The 17,774-nt window shown below is 42.8% G+C and overlaps 2 protein-coding genes across 2 annotated transcripts; both read right to left on the reverse strand.

Moving 5' to 3' along the window:
- Positions 1 to 697: 697 nt before the first annotated feature.
- Positions 698 to 9,120, reverse strand: LOC131184171 (C-signal-like). Its single transcript, XM_058155208.1, has 6 exons — positions 8,875 to 9,120; positions 8,197 to 8,248; positions 5,060 to 5,247; positions 4,722 to 4,880; positions 3,013 to 3,117; positions 698 to 1,441 (listed from the first exon to the last, which is right to left on the reverse strand). Exons 1-6 carry the CDS (start codon positions 9,028 to 9,030, stop codon positions 1,328 to 1,330), a joined length of 774 nt encoding a protein of 257 aa, XP_058011191.1. The 5' UTR covers positions 9,031 to 9,120; the 3' UTR covers positions 698 to 1,327.
- A 1,372-nt stretch (positions 9,121 to 10,492) lies between these two features.
- Positions 10,493 to 17,703, reverse strand: LOC131184170 (C-signal-like). The gene is made up of 6 exons (XM_058155207.1): positions 17,512 to 17,703; positions 16,859 to 16,910; positions 14,657 to 14,844; positions 13,934 to 14,092; positions 12,219 to 12,323; positions 10,493 to 10,941 (listed from the first exon to the last, which is right to left on the reverse strand). Exons 1-6 carry the CDS (start codon positions 17,665 to 17,667, stop codon positions 10,828 to 10,830), a joined length of 774 nt encoding a protein of 257 aa, XP_058011190.1. The 5' UTR covers positions 17,668 to 17,703; the 3' UTR covers positions 10,493 to 10,827.
- Between the last annotated feature and the right edge of the window lie 71 nt (positions 17,704 to 17,774).

Raw genomic sequence — 17,774 nt, forward strand, 5'->3', positions numbered from 1 at the left:
AAAATGGAAGGCTGAGTCAACCTTGAGCCTGGTGGGACTAGAACCTGCAGTAATTGCAAGCAGCTGTGTTAATAACAGACTGTCTTACCAGTCTGAGCCACAAGAGGCCCTTACTTATTCCAGTGATGGCTAAACTTTTCTGGAATGAGTGTTCAAAGTGTGTGCGTGTGCACGCAAAATGTAAAATGCAACCCCACCCATGCATCCATGCCCCCTGCGTGCCTTGGCCCCGTGCATGTGCACGCCCCCCCCCCCCGCACAGCCCTGGCCCTCTGCGCATGCGCGGCAGAGATCCGAAGACCAGCTGGCCAGTGGCAGGTGCACGCGTATGCACTGTGGAGCTGACCTGGGGCGATGCAGAGGGCACTGCATGCCACCTCTGGCACCTTTGCCATAGGTTCACCATCACAGACTTAGTCTGAACTTAATAGTTCAGCATTTTAATTTTATGTAATAAAGTAAACTGCTTAGATCAGCGACTTCAGAAAAGCCACCACATTATTTAGGCAACAACAACAACATGCTGTTTCAGCGTCTTTCCGTTGCTTGGAACATCAGGTCTGTGGGTCAATCCATGCAATTCATCACCTTCTCAGGAGCATCCAGACGGCTTCCAAGCCCCAGTGGTTGAATCCGGTGACTCCAGCCACTGCATGAGAATATCAGTAGAAGTCATTGTCCCAAAAGAAAAACTTTTAAGGTCACCAGCAAAATGTGACCTAGCCACTCTTTTAAAAACATGGCTCCAACTGGGCTTAAAATAAAGTTAGTTGGATGGGTTGGGTTGTTTGTGAAATTAAAAACAACCATGACACAAACTGTCCTCGCACATCATGCTCAATTCACAGCCTTATACCCCAAACCAACTGAATAAACCCACAACTGACTGTACTTCTCCAATACCTGACGTCCAACTATCATGTTAAAATATGACATTGAAGTACGCGTAACGTTCTTGACACCTCTGAACCAATTCCAAAATAAACTAAGCTTGTCTAAATAAACTGAGATTACCATATCAGGGGGCTGCAAAGAGATTTCATCTGTTTGCTGTATCCTGTTCCTGATACATCATTCGCACCCACGTTTTGTAATAGCAATAGCACTTAGACTTAGATGCCACTTCATAGTGCATAGTGAAAAAGTCACACAGACATACAATGAAGGTGGGAGGGAGAGGAAGCAAAGACAAGATTGTCATGACAATCAGTGATTTATTGGAGATTCACCACCTGAATATATTGTTACATTAGTGTTATATTAGCTTGGACACTAAGCATTAGTGGACACTTAATGCTTAGTGTCCAAGCATTAAGATGCAAATGGATCACCAGGGTACTTGTCGGCCCAACCAGTCCACAAAGTTCCCATTATCCTTCTCAGAAAGCATGGATAGCACAGCCATGATGCCCTGTGTGCTCTCTTCCACCGTTAGATCTGCCTGTAACAAAAAAGAAAAGAAAAAACTCGTCAGCACAGCCCAACTTGCGATAATGGTATGTGGGATAACTCTTGAGAGACAGAAGGAAGAACCACAAACTGGACAATGGTCCGATAAGAGGCAGCTGAACCTGCAGAAGTAATGTGAATGTGACAAACATCTCAGAAAGGACCTTCCCTGGTTTCTTGGACTGTAAAAGTGAGTCGGTAGAGATGTACCTTCAGTCTTGCAAGATTCTGTTAATATCACCTTGCAGTAAAACATAGCTAGCGCTGATGGATGTGGTTCTTGTCTGAATTACTTCAGAAGGCTGATATCAAACTTGCAAGTCTGAAGGTATTGGCCATGGGTAAACACAGCCACAGGGTCAACCAGTAGACTGAGCAACACCAGTGATGTGTTTCTACTGGTTCGGACTGGTTCAGGTGAACCGTTAGCTCCGACTTTCAACCGTGAGAGAACCGATTCTCTCATTCTTTGAAGTGGGCCTGCCCGCCCGTCCCTGCATTATACTCACCTATATTTCTGCTTCCAAAGCCCACCTGATCAGGGCGGCAGAGTGGATTGCCGCTTCTCATCTGTTTTCCTTGCTATCAGCAATGCAAAAGTTCAATTTTCTGCAAACTGCGCACCCACATGGGCTCAGCGAACCGGTTGTTAAATCAGTAGGATCCCACCCCTGGGCAACACCTTTGTCAAAAGCCTATCCCATCCTTTCTAGGTTTTGGTTTCCACTTTTAAGTACTTCTGGTGCTTCTAAAGCTTGATTTTCTTCCCCTTAGGGTAAGATTTACCTACTCAGGTTTTCCGACTATAGGAATATTCTTTAAGTAGCTCAAACTGGCAGAGATTCCACGGAAGGAACTTGGGAAGAGGTTACATATGTTTTCTTTGTAAGAAAAATGGGAAGGAAAGCTTGTTTAGAATCTACCGTATATACTCGAATATAAGCCGATCCGAGTATAAGCCGAGGTCCCCAATTTTACCCCAAAAACTGGGGTAAACTGGGGACTCGAGTATAAGCCGAGGGTGGGAAATGAGGCACCTACGGTTGAAACCCTCCTCCCTCAGCTGAGAAGGCTGGCGGCTCCCCGCCCGCCCTCTCACTGCACCGGCAGGGCTTCCAGCGTCCGGTAAAATGTGAAAAAGAAAAAACAAAACTCAGTATAAGCCGTATATACTCGAATATAAGCCGAGGGCTTAAAAAAAAAACTCGAGTATAAGCCGTATAGACCCGAGTATAAGCCGAGGGGACGTTTTTCAGCACAAAAAACGTGCTGAAAAACTCGGCTTATACTCGAGTATATACGGTATATTCCGTTTGCGTTAGTTAATGTTGCCAGTCCTCTGTCATCTCTACACGTAACACAAATTGTTAATTTAACCTGTACGATGAGCAGCATTTGCCTAACACTTATGAGTTTGCTCTAGTATATTTTCCTAATTAATACAACAGCAAACCAAATGCAAAAAACACAAACAATCAGAACAGCAAAACTATCAGGCGCTCCTCATTAGGTCATTGATGCATGTCTGAATAGGTTTTCCTTTTCCCAGGTTAAACCACTTACATCTTCGTAAACCGTCTTCACCCAGCCAGGATGGATGCAGACGGACAGAATCCCGTAGCGTGGATACTCAAGTGACTGGCATTTGGTGAGCATGTTTAAAGAAGCCTGACAGGGACAAATAACAGCGGTGAGCAGGGAAGGTACTGAAGAGACAATAGAAGGGAAAAAAATATGATGAATTAATACAGGATATTAGGTGTATCCGTCAGGAAATGGAAGAGGTAGGAAGCCCTTCAGAAGTCTGTAGAAATTCTCAGTCATGATTGTCCCAAAGGTCCCAGGTCATGATTGTCCCAAAGGTGCTTATTTGCCCCCAGGAATTCCTTATTTTTGCTTCTGAAGACGTTTCGCTTCTCATCCAAGAAGCTTCTATATAAATCCTTCTATTCCCCACTATCCTCTCAGAGCTGAAGAAGCTTCTTGGATAAGAAGCGAAACGTCTTCAAAAGGAAAAACAAGAAAGTCCAGTTGCCTCCTGAAAAAAGCACCTTTGGGAAGCCCTTCAGACTTTATCTAGGCATCTCCTCATGACTCCAAAGGTGATGGCAACTGCAAAGAGACAGGAATGGAATTTCAGAACTGCCACACCTTTATTTAAATCTAATTTTTCCCCAAAAAGAATTTGGGTAAGACACTAACAAAATGCTCAGCTGTCTACAGAGGGGGTGGATGGATGGACATAATTATAATTAATAATTAGAATGAATTCAATCTCTTAAATCTTCTTGGGCACTTTTACAGTTCAAATGCAGAGGATTAGAATTCTGGCACCGTCAATCTCTGCAAAAGTCTTCAAACTTTGCCCTAACATATTTAGGGTGTAATTGGGATCATGGGGGTTTGTCTATATGGGAAACAGCTTGGATGGGAACTCCTTCCCGAGAGGGAAAATGGCTCCCAATCTCTCTTAACAATCCTGGCCAGATTGCTCAAAGAAACTTTGATTCAATGTTCTCCTTTTCCAAAGAAGACATGTTTCCCTTTTATAGCATACTTTGCAATGATTCTTACTGAAGAGGTTTCGTTAACTTTTCTAATCTTTTGTTGAGTTACACAGGCATGTACACACACTACAAGGTATCCAAATAACAATAGCACTTAGACTTATCTACTTTACAGCCCTCTCTAAGTGGTTTTCAGAGTCAACATATTGCCCCCAAAATTTGGGTCCTCATTTTACCCACTGCAGAAAGATGGAAGGCTGAGTCAACCTTGAGCCTGGTGAGATTTGAACTGCCAAATTGCAGGCAGCCGGCAGTCAGCAGATGTAGCTTGCAGTACTGCACTCTAACCACTGCGTGCACTGTGGCTCAACAAATCAACAAATAATCATCCATTCAGCATAGTTTTTTTCTTAATTTCAGCCTTTCATATTAGAGCTAGATCTGTATATTCACACATGAAATCTTCTAAAAAAAAAGAAGAAGAATTGGGTCTCCATGTGCGGAGTTTTTGGGAAGAGGTACATACTCTAAAATTGCAAGATCGCCATAGAAAAACACCACGTCAGTTAAACTCTGTGCATCACTGTTTGCAGAACAGCAAGAACGAAGAGCTGAAAACCCTCCTTGTGTTCTACCTTCTGCGCTATCTCACAGGTGGATAATAAAAGCTTGTTTATTCCCCAGGTAGATACAGGCAGGTTTCAGTCATTAGGTTTTGTCTGTGGGCAGGAACTTTCATAAAGGCATCACCTTACTGCTTGTTACCTTACTGCAACGGTAGCCAATGACTTTCAACTTATCCCAAAGGAGCATCACTTCCATGGATCCTGCAGCACTGGAGATATTGATAACGGCTGCTTGGCTGCTGCTCAGCTCTTGACATGGACTTCTCCTGGCTGCCTTCTTCAGCAGGGGCAGAAAGGCCTTTCAAGAAGGAAAGAATAGAATTTCTTTATTGGCCAAGTGTGTACATTAGTTTACATTTTCTATTTCTGATGACTTCAGTTACATAAAATGTAATTGTTTGGTATTTCAGCCTTATTTAATAAATTGGACTCATCTTGAAAGGTAGTTCCAAAAACTTAAATTAAAAGTTAACAAACCTGACTCATTAGTAGAGGGCCGATGGTGTTGATGGAATACACCGCCATCATATCCTTTGCATTTTCTGTTTCAAGGTCATTGAACAACCTAATGCCAGCATTGTTGATGAGGAGGGTCAGCCCACTTTCTCCAACACACTTTTCCACTTCCTTCAGAACTGCTTGGATGCTCTCGGGTTTAGTGACATCTGTGGAATGATAACATTGCTTGAAACACAGCAGCATGCCGTTTCAGAATCGCTAGGGAGGACTTTCCTCCAAACATGGATTAGTTGAGTATCCATCCATGCAACCGGCTATCTTGGCAGCTACCAATAGATGAGGCATGGATCAGTCAGCAGCAAACGATATTGTCTAAATATCAGAACTTTAAGGTCACACATCTGGTCACTCTTAAAAATTGGGCTCCAAGCAGAGTTGAAACAAAATCAGTTACTAGTAGCCGGGTTTGATTAGTGAGATCAAAGATCAATTGTGACACAAGAGTATTTTTGCACATGTTAAATTTTATATTTTATCGACAAAGCAATAAAGGGAGATTAGTATAGATCTATTTCAAGCTATTTACTGTAGCTCTTGTCAGCTAGCTATATCCTTCTGGGATTTGAACTTGGGCTACTTACTTATTATTAGGTAGATGTATTAACCTCTAAGCCACAGGTTCTCCTCGCTTTGTCAGTTATACCAAGGGAGAGATTAAGTGGAAGCAGTATGCTCCCATATTTGGGTAGACCAGGTTGCCCTGATTAAAAAAACACCCCAATGTCTCCCCTGGTATAGCTGAGAAAGCCAGGAGAGCCTGTGGTTTAGAGGCAGGGGAGCTACCAGTTCAGACTGGTTCTGCCATCCAGGTATGGAAAATTTTGACTGATTCGGAGAACTAGTAGGGATAATTTTGATTGGTCCTGCCCACCTGCTTAATTGCCCTCCCCCTCCTCTCACCTCTCCTATATTCTGTTGTTTATTAGCTCAGGTGATTCGCACGGCACAGCGATTGCCGCCTCAGCTGAGCTAAGAAACAGCAAATGAGTCTTAGTCTCATTTGCCCTCAGCTAGAATAATAAAGGGACACTTTCTGCTGCTTTTTTTCTCTCCCCCCCCCCCCAAGCAGGGAAAGGAATACTAGCTTTAATGAGATGTCTGGGTGTTCAGCCAAGAGCAATTATTACCTCCCTAAAATGTTGTGAAGCTGCAAACCACCTTGCCTGAATTGAGAAACTGCCTCAAAAGAAACTGCCTTTTGCTTCCTCTGGAGCAAAATCTTCCAGGAAAGATTTCTCTGTGTCTGATTGTCACAGAAGAACATAAAAGCCTCTTCCTGTAAAGGCTTTTCCAGTTCTTTATTCTTACTTTCTCCTGGAGCAAAAAGAAAGCCCTTTCTAGTGAAGCAGTTCCACTGGTTAATTGTTCTCACTGTCAGGAAGTTTCTTCTTAGTTTTAGGTTGCTTCTCTTTTTCTTCAGTTTCCATCCATTGCTTCTTGTTTTGCCTTCTGGTGCTTTGCAAAATACATTGTACCCCCTTCTTCCTGGCAGCCCCTTAAAACCCTGTTGCCTACTCTTGGGCAAAGCATGTGAGCCATTTCCTCCTTTCAGTGGTCCACGAAAGTACATCTATAGCAGCGGTTCTCAACCTGTGGGTCGGGACCCCATTGGGGGTCGAATGACGATTTGCCAGGGGTCGCCTAAGACCATCGGAAATATGGGAAGTATACTTGCGAGTCGAAAAATCGCGCTCCAATGGTTGACTCCACAAGCCAGCTGCAGGCTCTTCAAATCGCTAGCCGAATTCGGCTTCAGGCGCGATGAATTAAAAAAGAGAGAAATCTTTGCTCCGATGTCTCCTTCTCAAGCCAGCTGCAATCGCTATCCTCATCTGGCTTCAGGCGCGATAAACTTAATAGGGGAGGAGTCTCCGCTTTAATGCCTCTGTCCTCAAGGCAATCGCAAGCAGTTCAGATCGCTAGCCAATACGGCTTCAGGTGCGATAAATTCAAAAAAACAGTTTGCCGCTTTTCCCCCCTTCTGCGGCTGCTGAGGCGCGCTGAGATCACTGCCTATCACTGCGATGTAATCAATCAGCGATCTTTTTATTTTAATTTTACGGTTGGGGTCGCCACATCGTGGGGAATTGTATTAAAGGGGTCGCAGCACTATAAAGGTTGAGAACCACTGATCTATAGTATGTAGATAATAAATTTATAAAAAGGTGAACAACATTTTTACAGAACTATAGATATGTTGATGCTGGGTGTGACAAGAAATGGCTGGGAGGGGAGGGGCCAGGCGAGGCACCCCTTGACGTGAGTGACATTGAGTTGGCCATGCCCACCCAGTCACATGACCACCAAGCCACGCCCACAGAACCAGTAGGGAGAATTTTAGATTTCACCACTGCTTAGAGGTTAATACATGTACCTAATATGTAAGTAGCCCGGGTTCGAATCCAGAAGGGTATGGCTAGCTGACGAGAACTAAATAGCTTGAAATAGATTTATACTAGTCTCCCTTTACTTCTTGGTCAGTATAAAATTTAACACAAACATAGTTTGTCGTGAAAGCGACTGCCTGTGAAGGCCCCTGGACTGGGGCTGAAAGGTAGAAGCGGAAGCAGTATCCTCCGCCCATAATTGGGTAGACCAGGTTGCCCTGATAAAATAAAATTAAACACCAAAAACACCAAAAAAAACCTACTTATCTTAACATATCTTACTCAAATCCCACCCATGATTTCTGCTAAGGGTTTGGGCAAACCAATCTGAATTGGCTGAATACCAGCTCTACCTGGGCTATCCTATCAGGGCTGCAAAGAGACGTCATCAATTTTCTCACTCTTGTTCCTGACATGTCATTCTCATCAGTATTTTGTAGCCCAGAACTTATGGCTGTAACTCATTCTGCTACTTGACAAACTACACAACTGGTGTCATTGACAAACCACATAGCAGCCAAACCCTTAAAAAAACCACAGAGTCAGTAGCCAAACTTTAAAACAACAACAACGGCAGAGTCACTAGCTGGGTTCACCACTACTGACTCTGCAAGTCATGTTAGTTCCAAGAATGGCTTCTAGCTTGATACTTTGCACCTTTTTGTAGTACAAAAGGTGTCCTATTTGCACAGGCTCCTGGAAGCTTACCTAACTGCAACACCACCAGATTTGGATGCTTGCAAGCCAACTCTTTCACCTCCTAGAGGGAAAAGAAAAGATCATAGGTTTTTTGGGGGTCAGTTAAAACTCACAATTATGTACAAGAAGTAGATAATAATTTGAGCAGGATATTAAAGAGGACAATATTTTAAAAAAGAGTAAAAAAGAGGAAAGGTGTACAATTTCTTCTTTACTAAATGGCAGCTGCAGAATTTTACTAGCTGAACAAAACAAAACTTTCAGAAATTAAAACTTGTAATTATACATATCAGGAGCAAGTAACAAGCTGAGAAAGATTCTAAAAAGAATAATATTAAAAAGTGGACCAACCAATTTGGCCAGCTTGCTCACCTCTGTCATTCCAACCGTCACTACAGGATAAGATAATTAATTGTTATGTAAATTTTTTGGGTGATTTTCTACTCAGTTTTCAAGGTCATATTTTCTTCCACCTGGAAGCTTAGTTAGTGTAGATGGTACTCTTAATTCTTTTCTCCCCAACAGCCAACTTTGGGAACAAGTAGGTGTGGGGATACTCAAGAGGCACCCAGTCCCCTGTGAGCTCCATGGCCAACCGAGGACTTGCATTGAGGTCATTCCATTCATCTTCCATTCAACACAATAACTACTGTACCCCATCGTCCTGCTAGATTAGGTTAGTCTCACCTTGGTTTCTTTTAATTCCAGATCAGGGGTTGTAGCAAAGACCCATTTGGGTGGAGAAGACAGCTCCAGAAATCTCTTCACCAGACCCAGACCGATCCCCCGATCGGATCCTGTCACCAGAACGCTGAAAACACAGAAATTCACTGATGTTGCCATCTCTCCGGGAGTTGCGGCTTCTGCTTCCAAATTTCTTGGAAAATGTTCTTCAAATATCTCTTCCTTTCATTGGAGGGACTATAATAAGAAACATGACACACCCACTTTTAAAACTCTTCTGAGCAGCTTGGACGCTTTCAAGTTTAGTAACATCTAAGAAAAAAACAAGGTTATTGAAATATCAGCAACGTGAAGTTCTGCAATTGCAAGGCAAAGAGCTTCCTGAAACCACAGATTTGTGTTTCTCTTCATGCCACTAACCACCTTCAAAGTTCAAAGAAAGGCATTAAGAGTTGTTAACTTAATCTTGTGTAGCATGTTGTCTGGTAATATTGTACTACTAACTAGAGCATACAAAACATTTGCCAGACCAATTCACAAATACACCTCATCCATCTGGAACCAGCACTGCATATCGGACATTAATACAATTGAGCGCATCCAGAAATATTTCACAAGAAGGGTCCTCGACTCCTCTACCTGCAATAGAATACCTTATGCCCCCAGACTTGAAATTTTTGGGCTTAGACAACTTAGAACTATGCTGCCTTCGGTCTGACCTAAGCGTAGTACATAAAATTATCTGCTACAATGTCCTACCTGTCAATGACTACTTCAGCTTCAACCACAATAATACACGAGCATCACAATAGATACAAAGTCAAGGTAAACTGCTCCAAACTCGATTGCAGAAAATACAACTTCAGAGGGACTTCTGGGATTATGTCACAGTGATGCGGTGCAGGAGAACGGGGCTCTATTGTTTTTGCCTGATTTTTCACATTTGGAGGCCGGTAACAGCAAAGTTGGACCTTGGAGAGGACAGCGATAGAGAGGGGATAATCCAGAGGTGACGTGGAGAAGAGCGATCCCCCGTTGCGGAGGGTGAAATCCCTGAAATTCAGCGCAGAAGAGACCAGCTGTCCAGAGGCGTGACAGCCTGAATGAGGCTGAAGAAAAAATGCTTTTAAAAGTAAAAAAACAAAAACAAAAACCCTCTGATGATCGCGTGGCTCAGCTGGGCATGGTGGGGGGGGCAGGGATTTTTACTACTGGTTCTCCGAACTACCTGCTGCCATCGCTACCGGATTGGGTGATCCGGTCCGAACCAGGAGAATTTCACCCCTGCTTTATAACCAAAAGTAACTGCACAAATTCACAACTGACTTTGTTTCTATTGGCCCTATTCTATTCTATTCTATTCTATTCTATTCTATTCTATTCTATTCTATTCTATTCTATTCTATTCTATTCTATTCTATTCTATTCTATTCTACCCTACCCTATTCTATTCTATTCTATTCTATTCTATTCTCCAACACTCAAACCCTGACCGACAATCCAATTCAATTCAACCTTTATAGTCAATGCACAACATGTGTACAATGAGATTGGCTGAGTGTCCCTTAGTGCAGCCCTCCCACCCACCATAAATACATATCAATAACTCACAGTGAAAGGAGGAAAATCTCTAGCCCAATAAATCATGCTAACAACACACAATCCCTCTCTATACATTTATGTGTTTACATTACATTATAATATATTGCACTAAGATAAACGTGTTGCGTCGGCCCTGCATGTTTATCATACTGCATACTTAAGATGTGAAAATATCATGCGGACATACAATGAAGTGGGGGAGGGATAACAAAGACAAGATTTTCAGGACAATCAGTGATTTATTGGAGATTCACCACCTGGGAATATAGTGTTACATTAGTCTTATATTAGCTTGGAGACTAAGCATTAGTGGGCACTTAATGCTTAGTGTCCAAGCATTAAGATGCAAATGGATCACCAGGGTACTTGTCGGCCCAACCAGTCCACAAAGTTCCCGTTATCCTTCTCAGAAAGTATGGAAAGCACAGCCATGATGCCCTGTGTGCTCTCTTCTACCGTTAGATCCGCCTGTAACAAAAAAAGAATAAAAAACTCATCAGCACAGCCCAACTTCCGATAATGGTATGTGGGATAACCCTTGGGAGACAGGAGGAAGAACCACAAACCGGACAATGGTCCGATAAGAGGCAGCTGAACCTGCAGAAGTAATGTGAATGTGACAAACATCTCAGAAAGAACCTTCCATGGTTTCTTGGATTGTAAAAGTGAGTCGGTAGAGATGTATCTTCAGTCTTGTAAGATTCTGTTAATATCATCTTGCAGTAAAACAGAGCCAGCACTGATGGGTGTGGTTCTTGTCTGAATTACTTCACAAGGCTGATATCAATCTTGCAAGTCTGAAGGTATTGACCATGGGTAAACCCAGCCACAGGGTCAGCCAGCAGACTGGGCAACACCTATCTCAACATCTTTGATAAAAGCCTATCCCATCCTTTCTAGGTTTTGGGTTCTGCATTTAAGTACTTCTGGTGCTTCTAAAGCAGTGGGTCTCCAACCTTAGTAAGTTTAAGACTTGTGGATGTCAACTCCCAGAATTCCTCAGCCAGCTTTGCTGGCTGAGCGATTCTGGGAGTTGAAGTCCACAAGTCTTAAAGTTTCCAAGGTTGGAGACCCCTGTTCTAAAGCTCCATGGTATGATTTTTGCCTTCTCTTCTTCCCTTGTGCCATATCTGTCATCAGACATTGGCGATCATGTTGGCGATTCTATTTTTGTCAACAGCCGCATGAAAAAGTGCTGGTGAGTTTTGTCCAAACCAATCCCTTAGATTTTGAAGCCATGATGTTCTTCTTCTGCCTGGACCTTCTTTGCCTTCAATCTTTCCCTGGAGGATTAAGTGAAGGATGTTGTATTTTTCTGGGTGTCACATTTTTGCCTGAGGGTAAAATTTACCTACTCAAGTTTTCTGACTATAGGAATATTCTTTAAGTAGCTCAAACTGGCAGAGATTCCACGGAAGGAACTTGGGAAGAGGTTACATACATTTTCTTTGTAAGAAAAATGGGAAGGAAAGCTTGTTTAGAATCTATATTCCGTTTGCGTTAGTTAATGTTGCCAGTCCTCTGTCATCTCTACACGTAACACAAATTGTTAATTTAACCTGTACGATGAGCAGCATTTGCCTAACACTTATGAGTTTGCTCTAGTATATTTTCCTAATTAATACAACAGCAAACCAAATGCAAAAAACACAAACAATCAGAACAGCAAAACTATCAGGCGCTCCTCATTAGGTCATTGATGCATGTCTGAATAGGTTTTCCTTTTCCCAGGTTAAACCACTTACATCTTCGTAAACCGTCTTCACCCAGCCAGGATGGATGCAGACGGACAGAATCCCGTAGCGTGGATACTCAAGTGACTGGCATTTGGTGAGCATGTTTAAAGAAGCCTGACAGGGACAAATAACAGCTGTGAGCAGGGAAGGTACTGAAGAGACAATAGAAGGGAAAAAAATATGATGAATTAATACAGGATATTAGGTGTATCCATCAGGAAATGGAAGAGGTAGGAAGCCTTTCAGAAGTCTGTAGAAATTCTCAGTCATGATTGTCCCAAAGGTGCTTTTTTGCCCCCAGGAATTCTTCATTTTTGCTTCTGAAGACATTTCGCTTCTCATCCAAGAAGCTTCTATATAAATCCTTCTATTCCCCACTATCCTCTCAGAGCTGAAGAAGCTTCTTGGATGAGAAGCAAAACGTCTTCAAAAGGAAAAACAAGAAAGTCCAGTTGCCTCCTGAAAAAAAGCACCTTTGGGAAGCCCTTCAGACTTTATCTAGGCATCTCCTCATGACTCCAAAGGTGATGGCAACTGCAAAGAGACAGGAATGGAATTTCAGAACTGCCACACCTTTATTTAAATCTAATTTTTTCCCCCAAAAAGAATTTGGGTAAGATATTAACAAAATGCTCAGCTGTCTACAAAGGGAGTGGATGGATGGACATAATTATAATTAATAATTATAATGAATTCCATCTCTTAAATCTTCTTGGGCACTTTTACAGTTCAAATGCAGAGGATTAGAATTCTGGGACCGTCAATCTCTGCAAAAGTCTTCAAACTTTGCCCAAACATATTTAGGGTGTAATTAGGATCATGGGGGTTTGTCTATATGGGTAACAGCTTAGATGGGAACTCCTTCCCGAGAGGGAAAATGGCTCCCAATCTCTCTTAACAATCCTGGCCAGATTGCTCAAAGAAACTTTGATTCAATGTTCTCCTTTTCCAAAGAAGACATGTTTCCCTTTTATAGCATACTTTGTAATGATTCTTACTGAAGAGGTTTCGTTAACTTTTCTAATCCTTTGTTGAGTTACACAGGCACGTACACACACTACAAGGTGTCCAAATAACAATAGCACTTAGACTTATCTACTTTACAGCCGTCTCTAAGTGGTTTTCAGAGTCAGCATATTGCCCCCAAAATTTGGGTCATCATGTTACCCACCGCAGAAAGATGGAAGGCTGAGTCAACCTTGAGCCTGGTGAGATTTGAACTGCCAAATTGCAGGCAGCCGGCAGTCAGCAGATGTAGCTTGCAGTACTGCACTCTAATCACTGTGTGCACTGTGGCTCAACAAATCAACAAATAATCATCCATTCAGCATAGTTTTTTCCTTAATTTCAGTCTTTCATATTAGAGCTAGATCTGTATATTCACACATGATATCTTCTAAAAAAAAAAGAAGAAGAATTGGGTCTCCATGTGCGGAGTTTTTGGGAAGAGGTACATACTCTAAAATTGCAATATCACCATAGAAAAACACCACGTCAGTTAAACTCTGTGCATCACTGTTTGCAGAACAGCAAGAACGAAGAGCTGAAAATCCTCCTTGTGTTCTACCTTCTGCGCTATCTCACAGGTGGATAATAAAAGCTTGCTTATTCCCCAGGTAGATACAGGCAGGTTCAGTTATCTCTGCAAAGACTCTTCCTTTCAGTCATTAGGTTTTGTCTGTGGGCAGGAACTTTCATAAAGGCATCACCTTACTGCTTGTTACCTTACTGCAACGGTAGCCAATGACTTTCAACTTATCCCAAAGGAGCATCACTTCCATGGATCCTGCAGCACTGGAGATATTGATAACAGCCGCTTGGCTGCTGCTCAGCTCTTGACATGGACTTCTCCTGGCTGCCTTCTTCAGCAGGGGCAGAAAGGCCTTTCAAGAGGGAAAGAATAGAAATCTTTATTGGCCAAGTGTATACATTAGTGTATACATTAGTAGGGATGAGGTGGCTCAGGGGCTAAGAAGCTGAGCTTGTCGGTCGAAAGGTCGGCAGTTCAGCGGTTCAAATCCCTGGTGCTGCTGTGTAACAGGGTGAGCTCCCATTACTTGTCCCAGCTTCTGCCAACCTAGCAGTTCGAAAGCACTTAAAAAAAATGCAAGTAGAAAAAATAGGGACCACCTTTGGTGGGAAGATATCAGCGTTCCGGGTGCCTTTGGCATTGAGTCATTCTGGCCCCATGACCACAGAGACGTTTTCAGACAGCGCTGGCTCTTCGGCTTAGAAACAGAGATGAGCACCGCCCCTTAGAGTCGGGAACGACTAGCACATATGTGCAAGGGGAACCTTTACCTTTACTTTTATACATTAGTATACATTTTCTATTTCTGATGACTTCAGTTACATAAAATGTAATTGTTTGGTATTTCAGCCTTATTTAATAAACTGGACTTGTCTTGAAAGGTAGTTCCAAAAACTTAAATTAAAAGTTAACAAACCTGACTCATTAGTAGAGGGCCGATGGTGTTGATGGAATACACCGCCATCATATCCTTGGCATTTTCTGTTTCAAGGTCATTGAACAACCCAATGCCAGCATTGTTGATGAGGAGGGTCAGCCCACTTTCTCCAACACACTTTTCTACTTCCTTCAGAGCTGCTTGGATGCTCTCGGGTTTAGTGACATCTGTGGAATGATAACATTGCTTGAAACACAGCAGCATGCCGTTTCAGAATTGCTAGGGAGGACTTTCCTCCAAACTTGGATTAAGTTGTGTATCTGTTGTGACTCCAGCCCCCGAACCTGGCCCCATGCCCGAAAGTGACTCCAAGAGTGAGGGGGAAGGGCCGGTAAGGCTTACCTCGGGAGCACCGATTCCTTTGGCCCGGCTCCAGGAGCCAGAACCAGGCCAGTCGGAGGACGTAATGAGGCCATTATCCCCTGATTCCTCCCTTCCTCAGGCTACGCCTTCAGACCCAGCTGGCAATAATAATAATCAAGCTTGGCTTGACCCGCGCTTCAGAAGATTAGAGCGGCGGCGTCATCAAAGGGAAGGGTGGGGCAGGAGCCCCACCCCACAGGATATATAAGGAGCTTTGGGCCTGCTTTTACTCCACGGGAAGCAAAAGTTTAGCTGAACCATTTCAAAAAGAGCTGAAAGTCTTGCTACGTGAGTCATTTGTTTGAACTTTGGCAGGTAGCTGCGATTTCTCAGCCAGGACTGATAAGAGCCATGAATCCACTGGCTGAAGGCCAGCTCGTTAATCCGAAGTGGGGAAGGAGACAGAACAGTATCCATCCATGCAACCGGCTATCTTGGCAGCTACCAGCCCTTAATAGATGAGGCATGATCAGTCAGCAGCAAATGATATTGTCTAAATATCAGAATTTTAAGGTCACACACCCAGTCACTCTTAAAAACTGGGCTCCAAACAGAGCTGAAACAAAATCAGGTACTGGTAGTCGGGTTTGATAAGTGAGATCAAAGATCAGTTGTGACACCGAGTATCTTTGCACATGTTAAATTTTATATTTTATCGACAAAGAAATAAAGGGAGACTAGTATAGATCTATTTCAAGTTATTTAGCTCTCGTCAGCTAGCCATACTCTTCTGGGATTTGAACTTGGGCTACTTACATATTATTAGGTAAATGTATTAACCTCTAAGCCACGGGTTCTCCTCACTTTGTTGGCTATACCAGAGGGGAGATTAAGTGGAAGCAGTATGCTTTGTCCTATATTTGGGTAGACCAGGTTGCCCTGATTAAAAAAAACAGCAACCAATCTCTCCTCTGGAATATCTGATGAAGCCAGGTGAGCCTGTGTCTTAGAGGTTAATACATCTACCCAGTGGTGGGATTCAGCCAGTTCGCACCACTTCGGGAGAACCGGTTGTTAACTTTCTCAGCAGTTTGGTGAACTGGTTGTTGGAAGAAATCATTAGGGCAGAGAACCGGTTGTTAAATTACTTGAATCTCACCACTGCATCTACCTAATATGTCAGTAGCCCGAGTTCGAATTCAGCTAGCGGATCAGAGATAAATAGCTTGAAGTAGATCTATCCCTTAATTTCTTTGTTGGAATAAAATATAAAATTTAGCACAAACATGGTTTGTCATGAAAGCGACTGCCTGCAAAGGCCCCTGGATTGGGGCTGAAAGGTAAAAACAGAAGCAGTATCCTCTGCCCATATTTGGGTAGACCAGGTTGCCCTGATAAAATAAAATTAAACACCAAAAACACCAAAAAAAACCCCTACTTATCTTAGCACATTATACTCAAATCCCACCAACGATATCCGCTACCGGTTGGAGCAAACCAGTCTGAACTGGCGAATACCAGCTCTACCTGGGCTATCCTATTAGGGCTGCAAAGAGACTTCATCAATTTTCTCACTCTTGTTCCTGACATGTCATTCTCATCAGTATTTTGTAGCCCAGAACCTATGGCTGTAACTCATGCTGCTCCTTGACAAACTACACAACTGGTGTCATTTACAAACCACATAGCAGCCAAACCCTTAAAAAACCAGAGTCAGTAGCCAAACTTTAAAAAACAACAATGGCAGAGTCACTAGCTGGGTTCACCACTACTGACTCTGCAAGTCATGTTAGTTCCAAGAATGGCTTCTAGCTTGATGCTTCGCATCTTTGTGTAGTACAAAAAGTATCCTATTTGCACAGGCTCCTGGAAGCTTACCTAACTGCAACATCACCAGATTTGGATGCTTGCAAGCCAACTCTTTCACCTCCTAGAGGGAAAAGAAAAGATCATAGGTTTTGGGGTGGTCAGTTAAAACTCACAATTATGTACAAGAAGCAGATAATAATTTGAGCAGGATATTGAATAGGACAATATTAAAAAAAAAAGAGTAAACAGGAAAGGTGTACAATTTCTTCTTTATTAAATGGCAGCTGCAGAATTTTACTAGCTGAACAAAACAAAACCTTCAGAAATTAAAACTTGTAATTATATATATCAGGAGCAAATAACAAGCTGAGAAAGATTCTAAAAAGAATAATTTGGCCAGCTTGCTCACCTGTCATTCCAACCGTCACTACAGGATAAGATAATTAATTGTTATGTAAATCTTCTGGGTGATTTTCTACTCAATTTTCAAGGTCATATTTTCTTCCATCTGGAAGCTTCATTAGTGTAGAAGGTACTCTTAATTCTTTTCTTCCCAACAACCACCTTTGGGAACAAGTAGCTGTGAGGATACTCAAGAGGCACCCAATCCCCTGTGAGCTCCATGGCCAACTGAGGACTTGCATCGAGGTCATTCCATTCATCCTCCATTCAACACAATAACTACTGTACCCCATCGTCCTGCTAGATTAGGTGAGTCTCACCTTGGTTTCTTTTCCTTCCAGATCAAGGGTTGTAGCAAAGACCCATTTGGGTGGAGAAGGCAGCTCCAGAAATCTCTTCACCAGACCCAGACCGATCCCCCGATCGGATCCTGTCACCAGAACGCTGAAAACACAGAAATTCATTGACGTTGCCATCTCTCCGGGAGCTGCGGCTTCTGCTTCCAAATTTCTTGGAAATGTTTTTCAAATACCTCTTCCTTTCATTGGAGGGACTATAATAAGAAACATGACACACCCACTTT

This window comes from Ahaetulla prasina, chromosome 12 (genome assembly GCF_028640845.1).
Source record: "Ahaetulla prasina isolate Xishuangbanna chromosome 12, ASM2864084v1, whole genome shotgun sequence".
NCBI lineage: Eukaryota > Metazoa > Chordata > Lepidosauria > Squamata > Colubridae > Ahaetulla > Ahaetulla prasina.

Excerpts from the sequence above, each read along its gene's own strand:
- LOC131184171 (XM_058155208.1), bottom strand. The coding sequence starts at position 9,030 with ATGGCAACATCAGTGAATTTCTGTGTTTTCAGCGTTCTGGTGACAGGA. Across the intron at positions 4,881-5,059 it reads GCCCTCTACTAATGAGTCAG|GCCTTTCTGCCCCTGCTGAA; the intron begins GTTTGTTAACTT and ends CCTTCTTGAAAG. Across the intron at positions 1,442-3,012 it reads TGAAGACGGTTTACGAAGAT|GCAGATCTAACGGTGGAAGA; the intron begins GTAAGTGGTTTA and ends TTTTTGTTACAG.
- LOC131184170 (XM_058155207.1), bottom strand. The coding sequence starts at position 17,667 with ATGGCAACGTCAATGAATTTCTGTGTTTTCAGCGTTCTGGTGACAGGA. Across the intron at positions 14,845-16,858 it reads TCTGGTGATGTTGCAGTTAG|ATGTCACTAAACCCGAGAGC; the intron begins GTAAGCTTCCAG and ends ATCATTCCACAG. Across the intron at positions 14,093-14,656 it reads GCCCTCTACTAATGAGTCAG|GCCTTTCTGCCCCTGCTGAA; the intron begins GTTTGTTAACTT and ends CCCTCTTGAAAG.